This window comes from Crassostrea angulata, chromosome 7, assembly GCF_025612915.1.
Source record: "Crassostrea angulata isolate pt1a10 chromosome 7, ASM2561291v2, whole genome shotgun sequence".
Lineage (NCBI taxonomy): Eukaryota > Metazoa > Mollusca > Bivalvia > Ostreida > Ostreidae > Magallana > Magallana angulata.
Window position 1 is genome coordinate 7,460,513 of NC_069117.1, and position 21,732 is coordinate 7,482,244.

At 34.5% G+C, this 21,732-nt stretch overlaps 2 protein-coding genes across 4 annotated transcripts; both read left to right on the plus strand.

Annotated features, from left to right (window-relative positions):
* Positions 1-2,856: 2,856 nt before the first annotated feature.
* On the plus strand, positions 2,857-6,444 carry LOC128192785 (zinc finger and BTB domain-containing protein 24-like). The gene is made up of 2 exons (XM_052865751.1): positions 2,857-2,927; positions 3,465-6,444. The coding sequence occupies exon 2, from the start codon at positions 3,486-3,488 to the stop codon at positions 4,761-4,763; it is 1,278 nt and encodes a 425-aa protein (XP_052721711.1). The 5' UTR covers positions 2,857-2,927; positions 3,465-3,485; the 3' UTR covers positions 4,764-6,444.
* Positions 6,445-9,499: 3,055 nt separating this feature from the next.
* LOC128192784 (A-kinase anchor protein 17A-like) lies at positions 9,500-21,465 on the plus strand. 3 transcript variants are annotated; one of them, XM_052865748.1, is made up of 7 exons: positions 9,500-9,586; positions 13,297-13,455; positions 14,027-14,670; positions 15,732-15,880; positions 16,330-16,570; positions 20,299-20,496; positions 20,649-21,465. In XM_052865748.1, exons 2-7 carry the CDS (start codon positions 13,329-13,331, stop codon positions 21,060-21,062), a joined length of 1,773 nt encoding a protein of 590 aa, XP_052721708.1. In that variant the 5' UTR covers positions 9,500-9,586; positions 13,297-13,328; the 3' UTR covers positions 21,063-21,465. The 3 variants fall into 3 exon arrangements, with proteins under 3 accessions (XP_052721708.1, XP_052721710.1, XP_052721709.1); XM_052865750.1 differs by having other exon boundaries at positions 20,667-21,465; XM_052865749.1 differs by having other exon boundaries at positions 9,571-9,586; positions 13,317-13,455.
* The last annotated feature ends 267 nt before the right edge of the window (positions 21,466-21,732 follow it).

The window sequence follows — 21,732 nt, forward strand, 5'->3', positions numbered from 1 at the left end:
GAAAATAAACTGCATACAACGGGCACCTGTCGAATTCTTTGAAGGCGTTCACCAATCAACAGCAATGGTACATGATGTCTTGATTTGAGTGAGAAAAAAAAATTCAAAGAAGACATAAAACAACTTCAAGTTTGATCAATCAACATTTCATAATTCTAATTTTGATATCTATGAATGTTCATTTTAGCCTAAACTATAGTTAATGTTAAGTCGATAAACTTAGTTTATCGATTGTGAAAGTATGTTTAGCTTATTTTTATGAATTTGGCGTGCCGCATACAATATATCATATGATAAAGTGTTGATATTAAGAACAGATATACATGAACCATATGCAGGCACGTAGCGTTGGGGGGGGGGGGGGGGGGCGCACCAATAAAAAATTGAATTAACCTTGAGTTGGCCATACCCCCCACAGATTAGGATTTTGAAGATTTTTATAAGATGTCTTTTTTTTTTGCTTGTGAAGATTTTTTGGATGAGTCCCCCCCCCCCCCCCCCACCCACACACACACACTTTCAAAAGCGATGCTACGTGCCTGATACATACATGTCGGTCTAACCATTTTATTAAAATGTTCATTGAGATATACTGAAATATACAGTTTTGAGTGAATTTGTATAGGCCTAACCTTTCTAACTTTGATTTCGGCGGAAAAGCCCGATCCAATGCATTCGGAAAAATATCACTGTTTGACGTTACGCAATTTTTTTAACTGATAGGCCTATAGGATGAATACGATTTGTTTCAGATTACATGCATGTATCAGCACGAACACCTTTTAATAAACATATATTTTGTATAATTAATTGGAAAGTAATTTCAAGTAATACACATTGGCGGATCCAGAGGGGGGTTCCGGGGGTCGGACCCCCCCCCCCCCCTTCTCTGGGACATATGATTTTTTTAAAAAACGTTTAATGCCTATTCAAAGGCAATTTTTCCAATTTATAATAGAAATACTGTAATTATCTCAAAAAATGCTTTTAAAATTGCTTATTTAAAGAATTTCGTACTGCGTCCCATAATTTTGTTCTTATGTGGAAAAAACCCTATCGATTTTTTATCGAAATAAAGTACACTGTATTCCCCTTCAGCATCTGGTGTTTACTACACTGAGTAAACATGTGGAAAATTAAAGAAATAATACATAAAATTAAGCAGTATCACTAAAAATACAGATTTAAAATAACATCTACAATGTATTTTTACTCCTGACAAGCCATCGAGTAAAACGACGTTCAAGTACGAGTACACGCATTCGTTTTACTTTAAAAAGCCGCTTTCAAAGGTATTGTTTAGTTCATTAACTAAATTTATCATAATAAGTTTTACTTCGTTTCATACGAAAAATACAAAGAAAATTACATGACCCGCATATGCGGGTTATGCTATTTTTCTGGAATGCTAGCTACCTTCATACCCACATGAAACACAAAAGAAAGCCTTTTTTTGTTTTGTTTCCAAGAATCGGAAATTCTATTACAAAAATGCCATGTAAAGGGTTTATATGTAAACCATTATGAAAATGCCCAACTTTTCAAAACTTTTCTAACTATGATCGCATCTGTACTAGTGCCGGATGATGAAGCGCACCCATCAAGTTCCCTGGGACGACAATTTTAACTGCTTTTACCATTGCACATGTACCATCTATTTAGCAGATAAATTATTTCCATTCTTTTGTCATGTCCTATCATTAAGACCTTCATTTAAGAAGGCAATCGATAGAAATCAAAATCGATAAATAGTTCAGAATTTAAAAACATCAAAGACATAAAAAAATTACCAAAATAAACATTTTTATGATAGTTTCTCGTAAATAGGCTGTTATTTTTTTGTTTCTTAGTGTTTCTTTTCTATCAAGCATAGACGCACTTTCTCATTGCTGGAGACTTGGGTTTCTTGAGGCTAGATACTATGCAAATCTTCCATACCTAAACCAAAACGCTCAATAATGCAGTGCACTCTGCTGTTGAAATAGATGTGAAATAGATGGTGATGAGATAAATTTTTATTAAATACAGTTGTATACGCACGGAAAACGTTCAAAAAGTCCTTGTTTATTGACAAATGATAAATTTTGCATATATTGGTATTCATCAAATGGACCCCCCCCCCCCCTTTCCAAATTGCTGGATCCGCCTCTGATACATACTGTTAGGATTATATTTTAACGGATATAGAAAACTGTTGTCTATATAATATCGGAGGGGCAACCACGTTAATGCTATATGTAACAAGTTTAAGCTGCACGGTCGAGTCCAATCCCTACGAGTGCTTCGATCACTTGTGTACAGTGGCGGATTCAAAAGGGCGCACCCCCCCCCCCCTAAAAAAATGTCAAAATAAAATTTAGGAGGCTTACTTTAGTTTTCATTGCGTATCTTTTACATCGTCCCATTGAACATGATTTTTTAAACTGATTAATTTACAGCCATTCCTAAGAAGTAATAAAAAGAAATGTTTCTTATATTTCTGCAATTTTAAGGCAGATTGTTTTGATGGGATTACTGCATGTATCTACAAACCTTTGAAATTATAAATAATTTTTACACTTTTTAAGTATAATTACGAGAAGAAATATCACAAAAGTGAATATTTGAAGACTTCATTTTTACCCTACAAAATCTAGCGATTTTGTAGGGTAAAAATTGGCACCCCTTTATAACTTCAAATCCTGTGATCCGCACCCTGGTGTATGTTTAAGATTACATTACACCATTTTAATGCATTTATGAATAAACAGATACATTCTTCTCCATATTTACATCAACATCTACTTATAACATAAATAACAAATAACGTTATTGCATTCACGCGCGGCACATAGCAATAAATAATGATTGCGGTTACGGAAACTTTGGAAGATACGGGCATTTATAGAAATTTTAGGAAGGCGTTCATGGCGAAGTGACAGGCGAAGGTATTGGTGTTTCTTTTCAGTTGAGAGCCTGCCAACAAATGTGGGCATTATCAGAGCGATAAATGATAGTCTCAAGTCCTTGCATTCCAAATTTTTATAACACTCCTTATCGGTTTGTTGTGCAGAAGAATTAATTGTTGGTTCGAGGAAATTCTGACTAAAATTTAAGACCCATAACTTCTGAAAATTTGTCGTGAATAAAGACCTGTTAAATGGATAAGATCTTCTGTATTAACAAACAATATATTGTGTTATGAATTGTGTATATGCAGTTGATGCTCAGTTTCTTTAATTAACGGAAGGTCATCTTATTTCAATATAATTTCATGTAACATATTACATGTATCTGTTTCATGACTGCTTATCTTTATATGTTGTATTAATGAATTATACACAAAGGAAACATTTATTGCAGATGATAGATGTTTGTCCCTGTCGCTTTATTACATGTAAAAGCAAGTTAATTGTATAGGCCTACATCAGTTTTCAATATGCAAGATTAAAATTTAAAAACATTATCAATACAATCTATTGCAGATAAATGCTAGAAGATTTACCATGACTGAGTACAAGAGACAGCCCAAAGAGGATGTGTGTCACTTGCTGCAGTCTGTGATTTTACAGATCTGTGAGGAACATTATCAATCACGCGGGGATGTAGAGGTGGACGCCATCATATGTTTGTCTACCCTGGACTCAGAAAGTCAAGATGTGGTCAAAATACACAAAGTTTTACCCTCTGGCAACAGAAGAAGTAGACCAGAAAGGACATCTCTTGATGCCAAGATTAAACATTCCAGAAAGCTGAAAAATACAAAGCAGCAACACTTCAAAAGAAATTCTTATCTATCTAGATATCCAAGAAAACAGTACAATGCAGTTCACATCACAAATGACTGTCACCAAGATCTTGGAGACACTGAAGCTTGTAGCTCTCAGATAGAATACATAAATGATGATGTTGAAAATAATCTAACACAAAATGTTTGTCATGTAGGAGGAGAAGAGTTGTCGAAAGAAGCTTCAGATGAACATCATGATCTGGATAATTGTATAGACTTTCCAAGGGAGAGAAAAATGTCAACAGATGAAATTGAACAAAATAATTTTATTCCACATCAAACTGAAGAAGAAAGATTTGGCATGTCAGATGTGCCCACCATCAAGATAGAACCCAGGGAACTAACAAATGAACAGGAATCCGAGACAAACCTGCCAAATTTTTCAAGTCGTCCAAAAAGAAAACAAAATCCGAAAAGAATTATACGCCTGCATGATTCCGAAAACCATTATCAAAATGATACAGGGAGTTTTGAAAGTGAAACAGAGGAACAATATTCCAATTTGACTCCAAAAGAAGAATTTGTAGAGGAGAAACAGGTGGTTGAAGACAGTGGAGATACTGATGAATTCCAGCTATGGTCAGCACAGAGTAAATCCGAATTATACTCTCACAATCCTGAAGAAGATGAAGATTTGTTTGGGGAAACAGAGTCCAATCAGGATAATGTTGACATGGAAACCAGACACTCCTCCCCAGGGCAAGTAGAAACCCCTCCAAGGAAAGTTTTAAAGCTCGAGAATAAAAGGGTGACACAGAGTCTTAGACACAGTGAAAGCAAAGTATTTCAGTGCAGTAAGTGTGGTTCAGGGTTCAGCAGTAAGAAATCTCAGATGAGACATGAGCGGTACAATTGTGGGGACATTCCTCATTTTGAGTGTAACGTGTGTGGGAAATTCTATTCCAGGGCAGACAGTAAAACTAGGCACCTATGGAAAATACATGGTATTAAAATTTCCACCCCAGATAAAAATAATCCTACCGATTTTCCATAGCATTCTTGCAAAGAATTCTTTCAAACTTGATAATTTACAAAGATTAGTATGTATAACTGTAAAAGAAAGACATATCATTTTTTTAAACACTTGTTAATGTCTTAATAACTTATATGATAAACCTATGGTATTTACAATGTAGAAGTATAGTACAAATACCTGTGGGTTAGAAGTTTGCATGGACTGTGGATATTACATGTAGCTTAGGTGGCTCAGTGCTAGAGCACCTTACTTCAATGATGCAAAGGTCCCAGGTTTTATTCTGGGCCAGACACAAATTATCTAGCCTTTTCACTTAGTTGTGTAAATGTATTTACTAAATGTTATTATTTTTTGTTTGCAATTATGTGTATGTTATTGGTAGCATCACTCATTTTACCAGGGCACAAGTGCCAGTATGTATGATTGTGGTAGCTTTCTGACTTTCTCATTGGGAAAAAATCATTGATGCTCTGTATTATACATTGTAACATTCAATTTGAAACTATTTTTTAATTCAAGAACATATTAAGAAGTGACCCCTAACTATTAATTGGTATAATACAAATGTAGAATGTATAAATGGAATTTATTTTTTTTGCTAGATATTTGAGCACAATAGTACTGTAGTATATTCTGTCAATTTCTGTGACATTTTACTTGGGAGGAGTTGATTTCAGGTCTTATGGTAACAAGACTCTCGGTAATCATAGTATAGCTGGTACTGTTTAGATATTTGAGCAAGATATTTTTCCCAGTTTGTGCGTCATATCGATTTTCAGGATTATGAATCCGTCATTTAGCTGTCATTGTCTTAATTTAAGAGGTCTTGAAGAGAATATACAATGTAGCGGTACATGTACATGTATATGTAGTATATTTCAATGGTATAAAATATACACTTACTGTCTAACTTACAGTAGATCTTGATGATTTGTTCGTTCAGATTCTATGAAACGGGTAGGTAGTGCTCATTCAACAAATACCTTTTTTAGGTGTTAGTACATCTTGTAGGCTATTAGTATTAAAAAGATTGTTATTCAATATTCTTTACCTCAGGATATTAGAGACCAATGTTCATCTTCTTGTGATAAATAATGTGTTGATGTTATGCTGAAAATTATTTAAATTTAGGGAAAGTTTATGCACTTATAATACAGTGTAAGTAATAATTAAAACAAGTTGCTAGCCTGTTATGCAACATTTAGATATCGTTTTGTTGAGCTTTGTGGCTGATGTATATCTTCCTTCAATACAATTTAAAACAAAAAATGTGGACATATTTTGGTTCAAACAATTGCTACAGCTGCTGTTTGTTTTAAAATATAAGAATGAATTAAATGATTTCTTTATAATATTTTTTCCTGGTCAGGTATGAAAACGGGAATAAGCATGGTTGTGATTTTATAATAGCCCCATTTTTGTTTCTGTTTTTTTTTTTCAATGTATACATGTACATCAGAATCGGGTCATGAAAGCAAGCTTTTAGGCTACCACTCAAGTACCAGGTAGTAAAGAAATTTGTAATAACCAGTATTAAAGGTGTAAAATTACATGTAATTATATTTGTTCAGTTGTTTATTTACCCCTTGTAGATATGAAATATGTGACTAGTTTTAAAATCAATCTGAAACTTGAAACTTAATGTATTATGAAATTATATGACTTCATTCCACATGATAATAAATGGCTATCATTTGTTTTCAAGTCTTGTTTTATTTATAAACACACATTCGTGACACCCCCTGCTGTGACAATGTCTTTTGCTGTGTCTCTGTCTTCACCTTTAAACATCTATTTTTTATTTGATGTTGATATTAAGAGCGCTTGATAGTCGTGACCATTTGTAGACTGAATTGATCTCCTATAGAAGAAGAGCTCTATATAAAGATATAGGAGAACACCCAAATTTAAATGGTAGGTCATATGGACTTTTTTCTTTACTAAATAATTGTATATAGCTAAACGAATCGTATCTTAGAATATTAGGTAGATCTGATGGTTAATTTGTTGTCCTTCCAGCCTCCTATAACGTCTTTATGGCATATAGTTGTCGAGATCAAAGTTTTCAAAATATTTCACTTTATTACTTGTCTAGAGATATAGCCTTAGCCATGCAATCTATATCACATCTGCCTACAGTTTTTACTTCATGTATATTCAAAATTTTAAAGCAGTTTGTCAAGTTTAATTAATATCACCTTCTCTAGAGTTATCACTACCTCAGGGCTTTATTACGTAAATCATACTACCAGCACGCGAAGATTATACAACAGTAATATTATCCAGTCTTTTTTATATATAATTACAAGTAACATCTTCCTGTATTACATGTAATATTCTTATCAGTAATTTATTTTACATCTGACATCTCTTGAAATTTGCATGATATCGTATGTAATAAATTCTTTTATGCTTATATTTCTCGTATTGTATGTAATATTTAACTGTTTTTAATTTAAGAAATAAACAGCAAGCTAAAAAGTTTACCGATATATGAACTTGGTTGGTCACTTGATCAAATCCAGTGAAGCGCCGAAGGGCTCTCAGGAGATTTGATCACGTACCAACCAAGTTCATATCCCGGTGAACTTTTTAACGTTGTTTATTACTTATATTTCCGTTTGAAAAAAGCAAACCGTTCAGAATTATTACAATAAGCGTGATTAATTAAATGTTACAATAATACAAGCGGAAAGCGCGTGCGTCATTAAAAAGTTCACTGAAGTGAACGTTTTCGCTAATTCCATTGGTTCCATACTGAAGCATATATACTGATGCAAATATTTATGATATATATGTGTTATATACCATTTTTGAAGAAGTTTTCTCGTTATGTCACAAATGAGATAATTTTATTACTATGCCCTGAAAATTGCTGAATAACACCGGAAACAGTTATATTGCCCTCCCGGAAACAGTTATATTTCACAGGAAATAGTTATATTGCCCTCCCGAAACTGTAATATCACCATCGCGTGCAACAATTCTGCATATTAATTACGTCGGGTTCGAAATTCAACGAGCCAGTTGCTAAGCAAACGTACTAAACAGATCCGCGAATTTTCAACATGTCAGGCCAACGTCTGCGGTTTGTTCATCTAAATTCAGATGAACTCGATAGTTTAATTAATGAAAAAATTCGGCAAATACGACAAAAGTGATAAACTCAAGCGTGAGTGTTTTAAAAACATTTGCCTCTGCCTTGTGAATTAAATAAATATGTTGATAACCCGAGTTTGATTTGTTTAAAAATGTTATATAACATATATTACATGTCTTCTCGGACGACAATACCAGAATATTTGTCCCTCGGTGACAGGAAAGCCCTGGAGTGTTATGTCGCCCTCTGCCTTCGGCATCGGGCGACATAACACTCCAGGGCTTTCCTGTCACCTCGGGGCAAATATTCTGGTATGTCGCCCTCGAAGCCATGTAATATATGTATAATATCTTCCAATTGTTTACATTTAGAATTCCTGAAAATGATTATTGCAATGTAAATTTGCAAAAATTGATGTTTAATTACCAAAAAAAAAAAAATTAAAACAAGAAATATTTGACAGAAGCAATCCCTAACCTCAAAAATTGATGAAAATCATTTGAAACTGTATGCATCATAACACTCAAATTATTATTGCACTTCCAATTACATATCTTCTCCTGTCTGTAGTTTTTAATACATGTAATACATGTATAAACTTCTTGTCTCAAGACAATTCTCCTTGACTGTTTTTATTAAAACTTTGAGATAGATTCCCATGATTTTCTTATAGAATCAAAAGTACCACTGCGTCTTCCACTCAAACTAGGTAATAATATCAGACAGAAAGGTGGTTAACGACAAACCTTGATCTATGATCAGATAGTTACTTCTTAAGGTAAATTTAGGAACACTTTTGTTTGCTTCTAGAAAAAGTGAGGGGCAGAACCCTCCCTGATGCTATGTTCCTAATGGTTAGGTCTAACTTTGCAAAAAAATAAAGGGGAGGGGTCTACATATATGTGTGTGTGAATTTCTTTCATTTTCATCTAAATATTTCTTCAAAATAGTTATAAATCTCTTGATTCTTACGTTATAATTAAAAAAAACCACTGGAAAATTTCATGATACCTTCTCAATCAGATTCAGGAACTTTTAAGGGCATCACCCCTAGACCCGTAACATGTCTTTGTCCTAAACCTATATTGCTTAGAGGCCTCGTGAAGACACATAGAAACAAGGGCCCATACCCCCTCCCACTTCCTTTTACAAATTTTATTGACCCTTCTCTCAAATTAAAGAATATTAAACGCATCCTCCTACCGTTCACCCCCCCCCCCCCCCCCCCCCAAACACACACTCACACAAACTGTTTGTCCCGTTTCTAAAAGCTATTTATTTTCTGTCGAAGATTTCTTATATGTACAGACCTTTACACGAAAGAAAATTTGCAAAAAGGAAAATTAAATAAAACTGTAATCAAACAGAGAGTTGAGATTTTCATTCGTTGGAGAGAAGGTCCACGAAATCAACGAAAACTTTAGTCACCGCGAATTCTAAGTAAGTAACAATTTCAAAGTACACATGGTACAACGGACGGGATATATCATTTTACTTTTATTCTGTTGTTTGTTTAACAAATACTTTTTTACTATTATATGAATATAGTACTATATTTGGCAAATTAATATTTGTTCTACACTAATGTTGTTGTGTTATGTACCGTTTATTCCGTCTTAGTTTTATTCTTCATTCCGACTCTTTTATTATTGCCCTTCATAATTTTCCGATTTGTTTTCTTGCCAAAGCCGAATGGAGGGTAACGGATAGCTTTGAAATAAAGGACTTCCAATGAAAACCGGTACGAAATGCAGAATCATATTTGATTCGTAGTTTTTTAAAGAAAAGTTTACATTTTAACAGATTAAATTTTTTTAACTTAATCATCCTGTTCAGTGGAATACTTCGACCAGCAAACTGATTAGGGACGTCATTTGTACGTTCCGTTACACTTACGAGACATAAACCTGTCCACATTACTATTCCCCGTAATCAGCATGCCTAGATTACAAAGTATTGATCGTTGGAATTTTAGATTTACAATTAAAATATATATGTCTGCCTGAAATACCTTTTATGAAAATCAGTAGGTAAATTAAAAATAGATTCTTATATAAATGCTGACAAAAATACATCTTCACATTATTGATGCATATTTCCAGTAAATATGAAGGTTGCATCAAATCTTTGTCATAAGAATTTTTGTAAAACAACCCAGGAGATTTGGACGAGGGTAGAAATTCCAACCTAGGCCTAAAAATTTAATGACAGTTATTCTGGGGTTTTTTTTCATTCAGCAGTTTTAACTTAACTTTTAACTACTGCATCACTAATATGTAAACGGTGTGACCGTTGGACCGAGCGGAGATTTACCACAGTGCAGTTTGATTTTTGTAGAATAAAATTTATTTGAAACGCACACAGTAGGATCCGCCTGGTTTCCTACTCAAATCCTTAGCCAAAGTGTTACTAAACGTCGCGTGCTCAGTCTACATTGTGACGTCATATTTCAGACGTAAACCGTTCAAGTTTTGTCTTCGGAAATAGCCGAAGAGAGTAATGTTATTCCGAACTATTTTTTATTTCTTTTTCATTGTTTATCAATTTAATTCATATGAATGCTGCTGTAATAAAATTAAATACTTTATTCGGTATCTAAAAGATCAGTTCCTTGGCCATTTTCCATCTGATAATTTGATAAGACATACATAGAACATGTCGTGTTTCTTGATCGAAGCACTATTGAAAATTATCTGGTTTCCTTTTTAATTTCTTTTAATTCGAATTGCCTTCTATTGAAACACTGGAACTTATTTAATCGAGTTTAGGGGCAACAAACATCGATAAGTACTGATCAATCAATGATCGAACTAACTTTTTAAAAACAAAATGGCTGCCAATATGGCGGCGCCCAGGGCTGGAAGAAAATTTTTTTGGCCTTAGTACCCCTGATTCAACTTTCATTTTTCACTGATTTTCTTATATATACGTGTTACCATTAATCCTCGCTTCGCGAGGCGGGCTTCGCCCGCCTCTCGCTGCGCTCGGTATTAAAATTGAAACATAGATGATTTCACAATACTTTTATAAATGGTGGAACTATTTTAACATTGAGTACATTGACAATCATAAGATCAGAAGTGAAATAGTGAATTTTCTGAAATTGTGAACCCAAATAGTTTTATAGGCTGTGTGAGATATTAGAGAAACTGGGAGGGCAAATGAAGGACAATGCATTTAAATCTGTCAGCAAAATTTTTTTCTTAAAGAACCTCAGTGGTTAGCTCTTCACTCACCCAATTTTCCATCGTAAAAAGATGTAGTTTTGACATTGGTATTGAAAGATTAAAGTGATATTCAAGCAACGATGTGTGTATTCAAATTAAGAAATGAGCGTTAGCGCATTATGAAAATTTGTTTGCACACACCGTTGCAGTTATGAGACTACATCTTTCAAAAGATATGGATTTAATGCTTAATTTTACATTTTAAAGGTCTTCCGTTTCCAACGGAAGACCTTATAGTGATTGTTAGGTTTTTTCTTTCTTATTATTATTATTATTTTTTTCCCCTTTTTGTATCGTGAATATCTCAGAGATGTCTGGATAGATTTTCCTTAAAATTTTAGTGATGATTGAAATTTAAAAGATCTAGAAGTGTGTGATTTGAGTTTTTCTAAATTCATTTCCGTTCGCCCGTTTCCTGTCCCGCTACGAAAAGCTTGTCACCTCGAGATCTCAGAAACGATAAACACTTGAACATCCAAACTTTGAGGGATGATAGACCTATAGTTGTAGATGTGTTTAAACATTTTTGTTTTGTTCGGCGTAACTTCCGGTCGTCACCGGAAGCTCTTCAAAATTTTTTGTTTTTACGTATTTAATTTATTTTCCATAGAATAAAGATAATAGTATAGATCCTTACATATGTCAGCTATACAATGTTGAATAAACAAAAAAAATCTACTTCCGGTGAGATATCTCGGTTATCTCAGAAAGCTTTTTTAAAACATATTTTGTACCCGCAAGTTTTCAGGTACTGTACGTGATCAAGACACGAAACTTTCACTAATCATAGACATTTGATTGAAGATGTGTTTAACTGGTTTCATTTTGTCTTCCGTCACTTCCGGTCCACAGCGGAAGAGCTCAAACAAATCAAACTGTTTATCCGTTAAACTGTTTTTATTTGATAGTTTTAGGCTACTTCGATGAATAATAATGTAAAATAGGAAAGTAAACAAGATATAAAAGATTTCAATTTCATTAAGCACTTCCGTTTGTCCGTTTCCTGTCCCGAGACAAAACCTTTTATCGACGAGATCTCAAAAACGGTAACAACCTCAACCACCAAACTTTGTGTGATTATAGACCTGTGTATGGACACGTGTAAACACTATTTTGTTTCATCCGGCGTAACTTCCGGACGTCACAGAAAGTACACCAAATTCAGAATTTTTATAAATATGTTGGTTATTTAGAATGGAAGTAACATTTTAGTTATAAAAATACAAGAGGTCATCCACACATGGTAAAAAAAACCAAAAAAAGTTCTACTTCCGGTGAGACATCTCAAATATCTCAGGTAGCCTTCTTTTAAAAAAACAAACTACCCCCAAGATCTCAGAAACTGTGAGAGATCAATACATAAAACTTATATGGATAATAGACATTTGTATGAACATGTGTTTAACGGGTTCCATTTGATCGTACGTCACTTCCGGTTTTCACTCGAAGTGTTCAAGCAATAAAAGGTTTTTTTTAACATTTGAATTTTTTTAACATTTTACTCAATGTGATGAACAATAACGTATCATAGGTAAATGTACTAAAATACGTATTTTCAATTTCTTAATCACTTCCGTTTGTTCGTTTCCGGTCCCGAGACAAAAAACTTGAACATCCAAACTTTGAGGAAAGAAAAGGCAATGTATGAAGATATGTTTACTATGTTTTGTATGATCCGGCGTTACTTCCGGTCGTCACAGAAAGTACTCAAAAATGACGTTTTGTCTTTTTGTTTTGTTTATGTCTTGGGAATTCCTTTACCATATAAAGTATATCCATTTTCTTTTTACAAGAGAAATGGATCTTTTGTACAGATTTATACATGAGGAACGGAAGACCTTTTTGTTGCTTTTGCAACAAGAGTCTAGTTTAACTTCTTTCTTTGTCTGCAAATGTGAGTTGTATCTTGAAATTACTGTTACTATCCTATGGGTACATGTAAGTTCAAAATAATGGAAGAGCCACTTTATCAGCCACAAGTTCATTTGTGATGTTGCACTTTAACATGTTCAATGTTTGTTACATCCCAATGAATTAAAATTCATCATTTAATCTTTGAGCTCCTTGTGTGTTATGGTGTGCAGTAGCTTTACACATACTTTACATGGAAAAATGTCTAGAACATAAATATTACCATAAAACCTTAATGAAGCAAAATAAAAGCACCAATATTCTTATTCAAATTATTGATCTATATATACAAAGTTTTCAATGACTTTTACAGTACCATACATCTCTTCCAAGGATATCTGAGTCATGGCTGGGACCACACTCTGCACAGATACTTCAGAAGCTGTAGAATTGTTCAAAGCACAAGGACTCTACTTAAAACCTATTGCCAAACTTACAGTATGTGTACAACTGCCAAAACTGAAAGAAATGGGTACGTTTCTTTTTCATTGAACTGTACATTTGCATGTGAATCTAATTATTATTTGAAATTCTGTTTATTTACTTTAACAGCTACACAAATCAGTGTTCTCATTAAACTATAGTGTAGAATAAAACTTTCTACCCTCTTAAATCTGTCGAGCAGGAAATAAGTATATTTTAATACACTTTCATGTTAAATATTGAAATCTGATTGGTTTAGATGCAGTTTATAATCCATTCTTTTACCCACAGCGTTAGCAACACACTTGACAACAGGTATTGTTACATGTACATGCCTGATGGTTTGCCATAGAATTCTCGTCATTTGTAATGTTTTCTTTAATTAAGACAAATTAAAAGATTCAGTATAATAAAATAAATAGTGCCTGTTTGGAAGGGTGACAGTTGAAATTGACAACCCTCCGCTTCATGTCGGTTGACAATGGTTTTATCGGGGGTGTCAATTTCAACTGTTACCCTCCCAAACAGGCACTATTCATATTATGTTGTAGTTTAGAATTTTTTTTGGTCAATATTTAAGACTATTATTTGTTAAATTTTGCATCAAAATCTTGTTTCAGGGAAATCTATCTCAAACTGGGAGGTGATGGAAAAAATTAAACGCATGGCCAAACCTCACTCCTTCGTTTCCCTGAAGATTATCAAAAGCACAATGGAGTTTATGAGATTGGAAGGAGAGGCAGAAACAAAGACGGAAATCAAGGCCATTATTCAGTGTCTGGATGGCAGGACAATAAAACTGAGTGGCTTTCCTGAGGTTCTGAAGGTCAAGGCAGCGGAAGCCAAGGTCAGTCACCCTTCACAGCACGACTGGGACTCGTTCTTCAGAGACGCCAAAAACATGAATGAGATGAAACCAGGAGAGCGACCAGACACCATACATGTTAAGGACCTACCAACTAAGTGGTTCTCTCACAGACAGAAGGACAGACCCAGTGAACAGGTGGTCAAGAGAGTGTTTGAGAATTTTGGGGAGGTGCGGTGCTTAGACATTCCTATGTTGGACCCATACAGGAAAGAAATGACTGCAGTTAAATCCAATGGTCTGCAGACTTTCAGCTTTAACACAGGGATTACTTTTGATTTGTATGTTCAGTATAAAGAATATATAAGTTTTGTTAAAGCTATGGACTCACTGCGAGGAATGAAGTTGTTATACGTAGCAGATGATGAAGAAGAGAAGGCATATACATCTTGCATTAAGGTACACCCTCAATCTATTTCCTGACCACATATCAATTGGCTTGATTCAGGTCGGTCAATTTTGTTATGAGGGGTATTGGATATTTGTACATGTCAGTATGAGGGGTATTGGATATTTGTACATATCAGTAGGAGGGGTATTGGATATTTGTACATGTCAGTATGAGGGGTATTGGATATTTGTACATGTCAGTATGAGGGGTATTGGATATTTGTACATGTCAGTATGAGGGGTATTGGATATTTGTACATGTCAGTATGGCTATTACAGGGACCATCGATTGTATTCTCTCTCCAAGTTAGCATGTTTTGATGAAGGAAAACAAAATTTGTGTATTTGATACTGTGGTTTCTTCAATATTCATTGAATAACAATTTTCTTGGATTTCGTTGTTAAGTTGATCCACAAAATTAAATGTTCATTGAAGTGCAAATTCTATTAACATTGTGTATTGATAGGGTCATTGGCAACAAATTTGCGTATCCTTGAAACCACAATAAGCCATTGCTTTGATACCCATTTTTCTGTGATACTGTATACAGGGTTATTTTTGCCTTATGTTGTTTTTGCAATTCTACACCTGCAAACAATGTAGCCCCATCTTGAATCCACGCAGACACAGTTTATCTAATTAACACAGCTATATAAAAATATTTTTGATTTAGCCCAGTCTTACTGGTAAATTTGTCTGCTGACAACAAGGGTGAAAGAGGCAAGAATGAAACAAAGGCAGGTATTTCCCTGTATACAGTAATGTGATAAGAGGCGGTATGACTACCAGGTAGTAGTCTAGTACAGGAACCATCAATTGTTTTTCTCAAGTCTTCATGTTTTGATGAAAGAAAGTAAATCATATCAATATGTTTAGATACATACATGGGATGTAATTTGAAAAATGATTTCAAAATAAAATAAAGCAATCTAAAAAAATTTCCCACACTATCAACCAACAGTTTAAACATTAAGAAAGAAGAAGAGGGCAAATAACAATATTTTAAGAGATGGCCTTAGTAAAGTTAACATTTACCATTATACTTAATGAAAATGTTAATATTTTGTAGGTGGACTTTGACAAAACAAAGCATTTGTCGGACAGATCCATTAAAAAAAGAAGAATGGAACGAGAAAAATTAGAGCAGCTAGAAAGAGAAAGAGAAGAAAAAGTTCGCAAGGAAAGAGAGGAAGAAGAAAAAAGAATCGAGGAAGAAAAGTAGATCAGTTTATATATAAAACTTGTTTGATAAGAAATAAGATATAGTTCATATGATTTAAGGAGTGAATGAAATATTTATTAGTTTAATACGATATAAAATGGTTTGGGGGAGTTTATGCTTTATAAACTGTGAAGCGGTTCATAAAAAAGTGTAAACTGTTCCAAACCATTTTATATCGTATAAAACCAATAAATATTGAATTTATTGCCTATAATTTAATCGTTTGCAATTAATTGAAGATAAAAAAAAACAGTCAATAGACCTTTAAAAAGTCATTAAATCATAAAATATTCAAACATAATGTCAGGCTGATTGATGCTACTCCACCTGGTATAAATTTCAATTAATTATACATTGAAATGATTTGCGTCTATATTGCCAGTATTTTTCCAATCCTGATATTTCAAACAATTTCCAACTGATTAAATGAATTCTGATTGCCTAGGAGGAAAAAAGAAGAAGAGGAGAAGGAGAAAGAGAGAAAACGTGTAGAGAAACTAGAGAAGAGGGAAAAGCGAAGACGTGAGAGGGAAGAGAAGAGGAGACTGAAGGCCCAGGAGAGGAAGAGGTTGGAGGAAGAGAGGCAGTATCAGGCGAAGATTCAGATGGAAGAGAGGCGGTTCTTGGTAGCCCAGAGGAAACTGGAGTCCATCAGACTTCTGGGGGAACTGTTCTCTAGAATAAAGGTGATTGCAGAGTGTTTATTCATTTTATTGTATGTGTTAGAGAGAGAGACTAATGTAGACAGGTTTTGAAGCTGTGGTATATTTTAGTTCAGAGGACAGCATTAACACCTTTTTGTCTAATGAATTAGTTCGTTATATAGTTCATTATGTTGTTGATACAGGAGTAGCTGCAGAAATGTAGCTCTATGGAAAAATCCTGGTTCCCATACTGTACAGTTCTGTACATGCAACATAATTTAATTCAAACATATTTTATTGAGTAATCAAATGGATTAGGCAACAGGCAAAGCCTATATAAACCCTCTCCAAAATACAAAGTCAAGAAGTGGTGTTATAAAATAATCATAGAATATAGTATAATTTACCAGTTTACAGAGTGATATATTATTGATATTTTTTGTCTACAAGACAAAGGATAATTGGATAAGAAATAATAAGCTTGACTTTTGTCATATAATTTATATAAATTGTAAGTTAATTTGTTGTTTAACATTTACATGAACACATTCATTCCTACATTTATAAACCCATCACCTCATCACCATACATGCAACATTTGCAATTTGCAGCATATAAAACTTTGTACTAATTTTGGACTTATTAAGGTAAGGTTTGCGGTTTCAGGGAGATAACTCGCACATTTTCATTGTGACGTAACACCAACTACCCTTTATTTCAGTTATGACGTCAAAATTTATATGACGTCATAATTGATTTCAGTTTTTTTTATTTCGCGGGGTTTTTAGTTTCAATGAAAAATAAGAGGACACAAGCATTTTATCAATTTTCACGAAAACGAAATCCGCATCATATGGTTTTGAATAGTGTTTTAGAAACATCAGATTACACATATTCTAAGATACGTTTTTCCTGAAATCAATGGACTTGGAAAGGTTTCAAATAAGATGTTTTCGTTCACATAAAAGTAGTCCAAAATTAAGACTTTAGTTGCATTTTATTAGCTCACCTGAGCTGAAAGCTCAAGTGAGCTATTCTGATCACATTTTGTCTGTCGTCCGTCTGTCCGTCCGTCTGTCTGTAAACTTTTCACATTTTCAACATCTTCTCAAGAACTACATGGCCAATTTCAACCAAACTTGGCACAAATCATCCTTAGGCAAAGGGGATTCAAAGTTGTGAAAATTAAGGGTTACACCCGTTTTCAAGGGGAGATAATTAGAAATTAATGAAAAATTTCGAGAAATATTCAAAAATCTTCTTCTCAAGAACCAGAAAGCCAGGAAAGCTGAAACTTGTGTGGAAGCATCCTCAGGTAGTGTAGATTCAAAGTTGTGAAATTCATGACCCCCAGGGGTAGGGTGGGGCCACAATGGGGGGTCGAAGTTTTACATAGGAATATATAGAGTAAATCTTTAAAAATCTTCTTCTCAGAAACTAAACAACCAGGAAAGCTGAAACTTGTGTGGAAGCATCCTCAGGTAGTGTAGATTCAAAGTTGTGAAAATCATGACCCCCGGGGGTAGGGTGGGGCACAATGGGGGGGGGGGGGGGGTCGAAGTTTTACATAGGAATATATAGAGTAAATCTTTAAAAATCTTCTTCTCAGAAACTAAACAGCCAGGAAAGCTGAAACTTGTGTGGAAGCATCCTCAGGTAGTGTAGATTCAAAGTTGTGAAAATCATGACCCCCAGGGGTAGGGTGGGGCCACAATGGGGGGTCGAAGTTTACCATAGGAATATATAGAGTAAATCTTTAAAAATCTTCTTCTCAGAAACTAATCAGCCAGGAAAGCTGAAACTTGTGTGGAAGCATCCTCAGGTAGTGTAGATTCAAAGTTGTGAAAATCATGATCCCTGGGGGTAGGGTGGGGCCACAATGGGGGGGGGGGGTCAAAGTTTTACATAGGAATATATAGAGTAAATATTTAAAAATCTTCTTCTCAGAAACTAATCAGCCAGGAAAGCTGAAACTTGTGGGAAGTATCCTCAGGTAGTGTAGATTCAAAGTTGTGAAAATCATGACCCTTGGGGGTAGGGTGAGGCCACATGGGGGGGGGGGGTGTTAAAGTTTTACATAGGAATATATATAGAGTAAATCTTTAAAAATCTTCTTCTCAGAAACTAATCAGCAAGATGAATTTTATAATTGTTAAGACTTTGGCTCCGGGCAATTCTTCGGCCTCACAAGAAGGTTCAGAGTTTGATGTAGCTAAATATCCCATATATAAACAATTGTAAAGGATCTTTTTGAGAACTGCAATACTCAACATGTGATATGACTATAAAATTGAAGCAGGCAGCTATTTTTTCATTAGAATCTTTTTGTATTACTGTTTTGAGTTATTGCCCTTGATTTATTGCTTCTTGATTATTTTCATTAATGCATCCACTGTTAACCAATTATTGTGATGATTATTTTTATACAATAATAAATATTCAATGTATATAAGTTGTTCTGCATAAGTAGTTTTGGGTTAGGCCGGATTAGTTTGTTTATTTTTGATTTCCAATTTTTAGATACTATGAATTATTTTAGGCCGGCACATATATAGGGACAGTGTATATTGCATTGCGACGAGCGGCTGTTTGGGGTTAAACTTGAACAGGTATGGAGAGATTGAGGGTGTGGACATCCCTGCTCTATCTAATCTTTGTGTTTTTCTAAACTGCGATACAGAGTGTGCGGTCCTTCCTGCCCTGTATCGCATTAATACAAGTGTGCGGTCATACCTGCTTGTCTGGGTGGTGGTTGCGGCGGAGCACTAGTGTATGGTCATCCCTTCTGTTGATCTGGTCTTTCTAGAGCAAGTGTGCGGTCATCCCTGCTTGCGTTATCTCTGCTTGCGTTAACGTTGGTACCTGTCAGTTGCGTAGGTGTGCGGTCATCCCTGCCTGCGTAACTTTGAGTCCCTATATATGTGCAGGAGTGGTGATTAAAGTCTGCTCTTGTAAATATTGGCAGCAATCAGGGCTATCCGAGTTCCAAGGGGGAAAAATGGATTTTATTTATACAGGATCTACATGTATTATTGTACATTGTCCAGATTGTTTGTATTATGACTCCATTAAGCTGACTTTATCATACCTATTGTTCCTCAGGTGAGCGATGTGGCCCATGGGCCTCTTGTTCTATTTTTAGATAGTTCATCAGAAATCAATAAAAGTGAATCATGATATTATTAGTGATTTTTGAACATTTTAAGCATAAATAACCCCCATAATATTCACGTATAAAATGTACATATTTTCACAAAATTGTTTACATTTCATCAAAATGAAAATTGGAAATCATGAACTTTGACCTTTTGTAGTTATAAAAAGGGACGGGCAAAATTCATTTGAATTTCATGAGAAAAAAGACTTTAGTATAGTGAACAAATTGGTATGTAACTTTGGTACACCCTCTAAAAAATGCAAGCCGCAAACCTTACCTTAACCTTTTTTCTAACACATTTTATGTAAATATTCAAAAACAAAATTTTTCTGATACATTTTACTAAATATGTTATCAATTAACTTTGTTTGGAAATTCTTTTAAACATTGATCAGCCCTGTAAAGTGAAGTAGTGTGGTTTGTAGAAGTCAAAATGGATCTCCACAAAAAGTGGCCACACTTTACTTTCTGAGGTCAGTGAGGACCGGTAGTTTAAGAGAAAGTTTACGGCAAGAAATGTGATATAAATATAAATTACATGTCTATGTATATATTAATTTAAGAAGTTTGTTGATTTACTTGGTACATGTAGTTCATTTTGTTGTTTTTGCAGGCAGAGAAGTTGTCCAATGATTTGGTTCAGCGAGAGTTGGAGCTTGAAGTGGAAAGGCGGAAACAACTAGAGGAGGAGAAAAGAATCAAGGAGGATATGAAGAAGCGGAAACTTGAGGCAAAGAAGAGGAGGAAGGAGGAGCTCAGACATCATGAAACAGAACTGAGGGAGAAGATCCTCAAAAACTGGAAAGACAAGGTAGTGGGTTGGAACGCCAGCAACTGGACATAACAATGCTCAAGTTGTTTCCCTTTTCCAGTTTGAGATATTTTAATGTTTTGTTTTTAGATTTGAGAAGAATTTCATTTCATGTTTTGATACATGTTTGACTAAAATCTAATATTGTGTAGTTTTGTGTACATACACAGGAGGAAAAGAAAGAAGAAGAGATGAGAGAGAGATTGAGGAAAAGATTACAAGGAAAGAAGATTCTAAAGAGTGCTGCAGTGAAGCCAAACTTTACAAAAGTGACAGCAAGTTCAGAGGTCAGGCCCGCCCCCTCCCCTCCTGATTGGCGGCAGCGTGGGGAGGAGTGGATCAGAGAGGAGTATCAAAACAAAGTCCTGCCCAAGGACAGAAGACTGAAAAAACAGGCAGGGCACAGACTTCATAAAGGTATGCCTTATAATCCACACATGGAATGGAAAAAGAGGTTAAAACGAAAAGAGTCAGAAATGAGAAGGTGGAAAGAATGGATGGAGTGGAAGAAGCAGTTTTTGTATTGGAAACACAAATTTTCCATCCCTGTTCCTTATGTGGACTGATTGCATTATTAATTACAAGCATAATAATGTTCATTTTTACAGTGTTTAAAAAACACAAGCATCAACATTTCCTTTTTTTTAAAATGTTGATTTTACATCTTTTTTTTACTTTTACTGTTTAAAACATTTATGTTTTTCATGTGATATCGAAGGAAATTCATTTCTTTATGATTTTAAACTTTAATTACGGAGAAAAGTAACAGATATTTCAAGGTAGAATATGTTTGAATTGAGTTATTTTTCTTTGTTCATGACAAGATTTTTCATACTGAACCAAGATCTGTTCATATTTTTTACTGAATGAAGAAATCAGTTGTTTATACATGTAAATATTTGTCAACAAAAATTCAAAACATTGAACTGACACAAGAAATCTTACAAATAAAAAATGTTGAAATTATAATGGTTTTGTTATTTTGATGTATGGTCCAAAGGTCTACATGTTGTCCTAGATTCAGCATTTTTAATATGTTTTACGGTGCTACCGTTCTGGCGAGCGCAGCAAGAATTACACATAACTTGCATCATTGTCAACTTACAGTTTTATTTAGGTATTTACGAACGTCAAAGAATTTTTGAGAGAATATTGCTCTACAATAAGTATGCCAAAGGTACTAATTACATACAGCGTAACCCCCTACCCAGAGAGAGAGAGAGAGAGAGAGAGAGA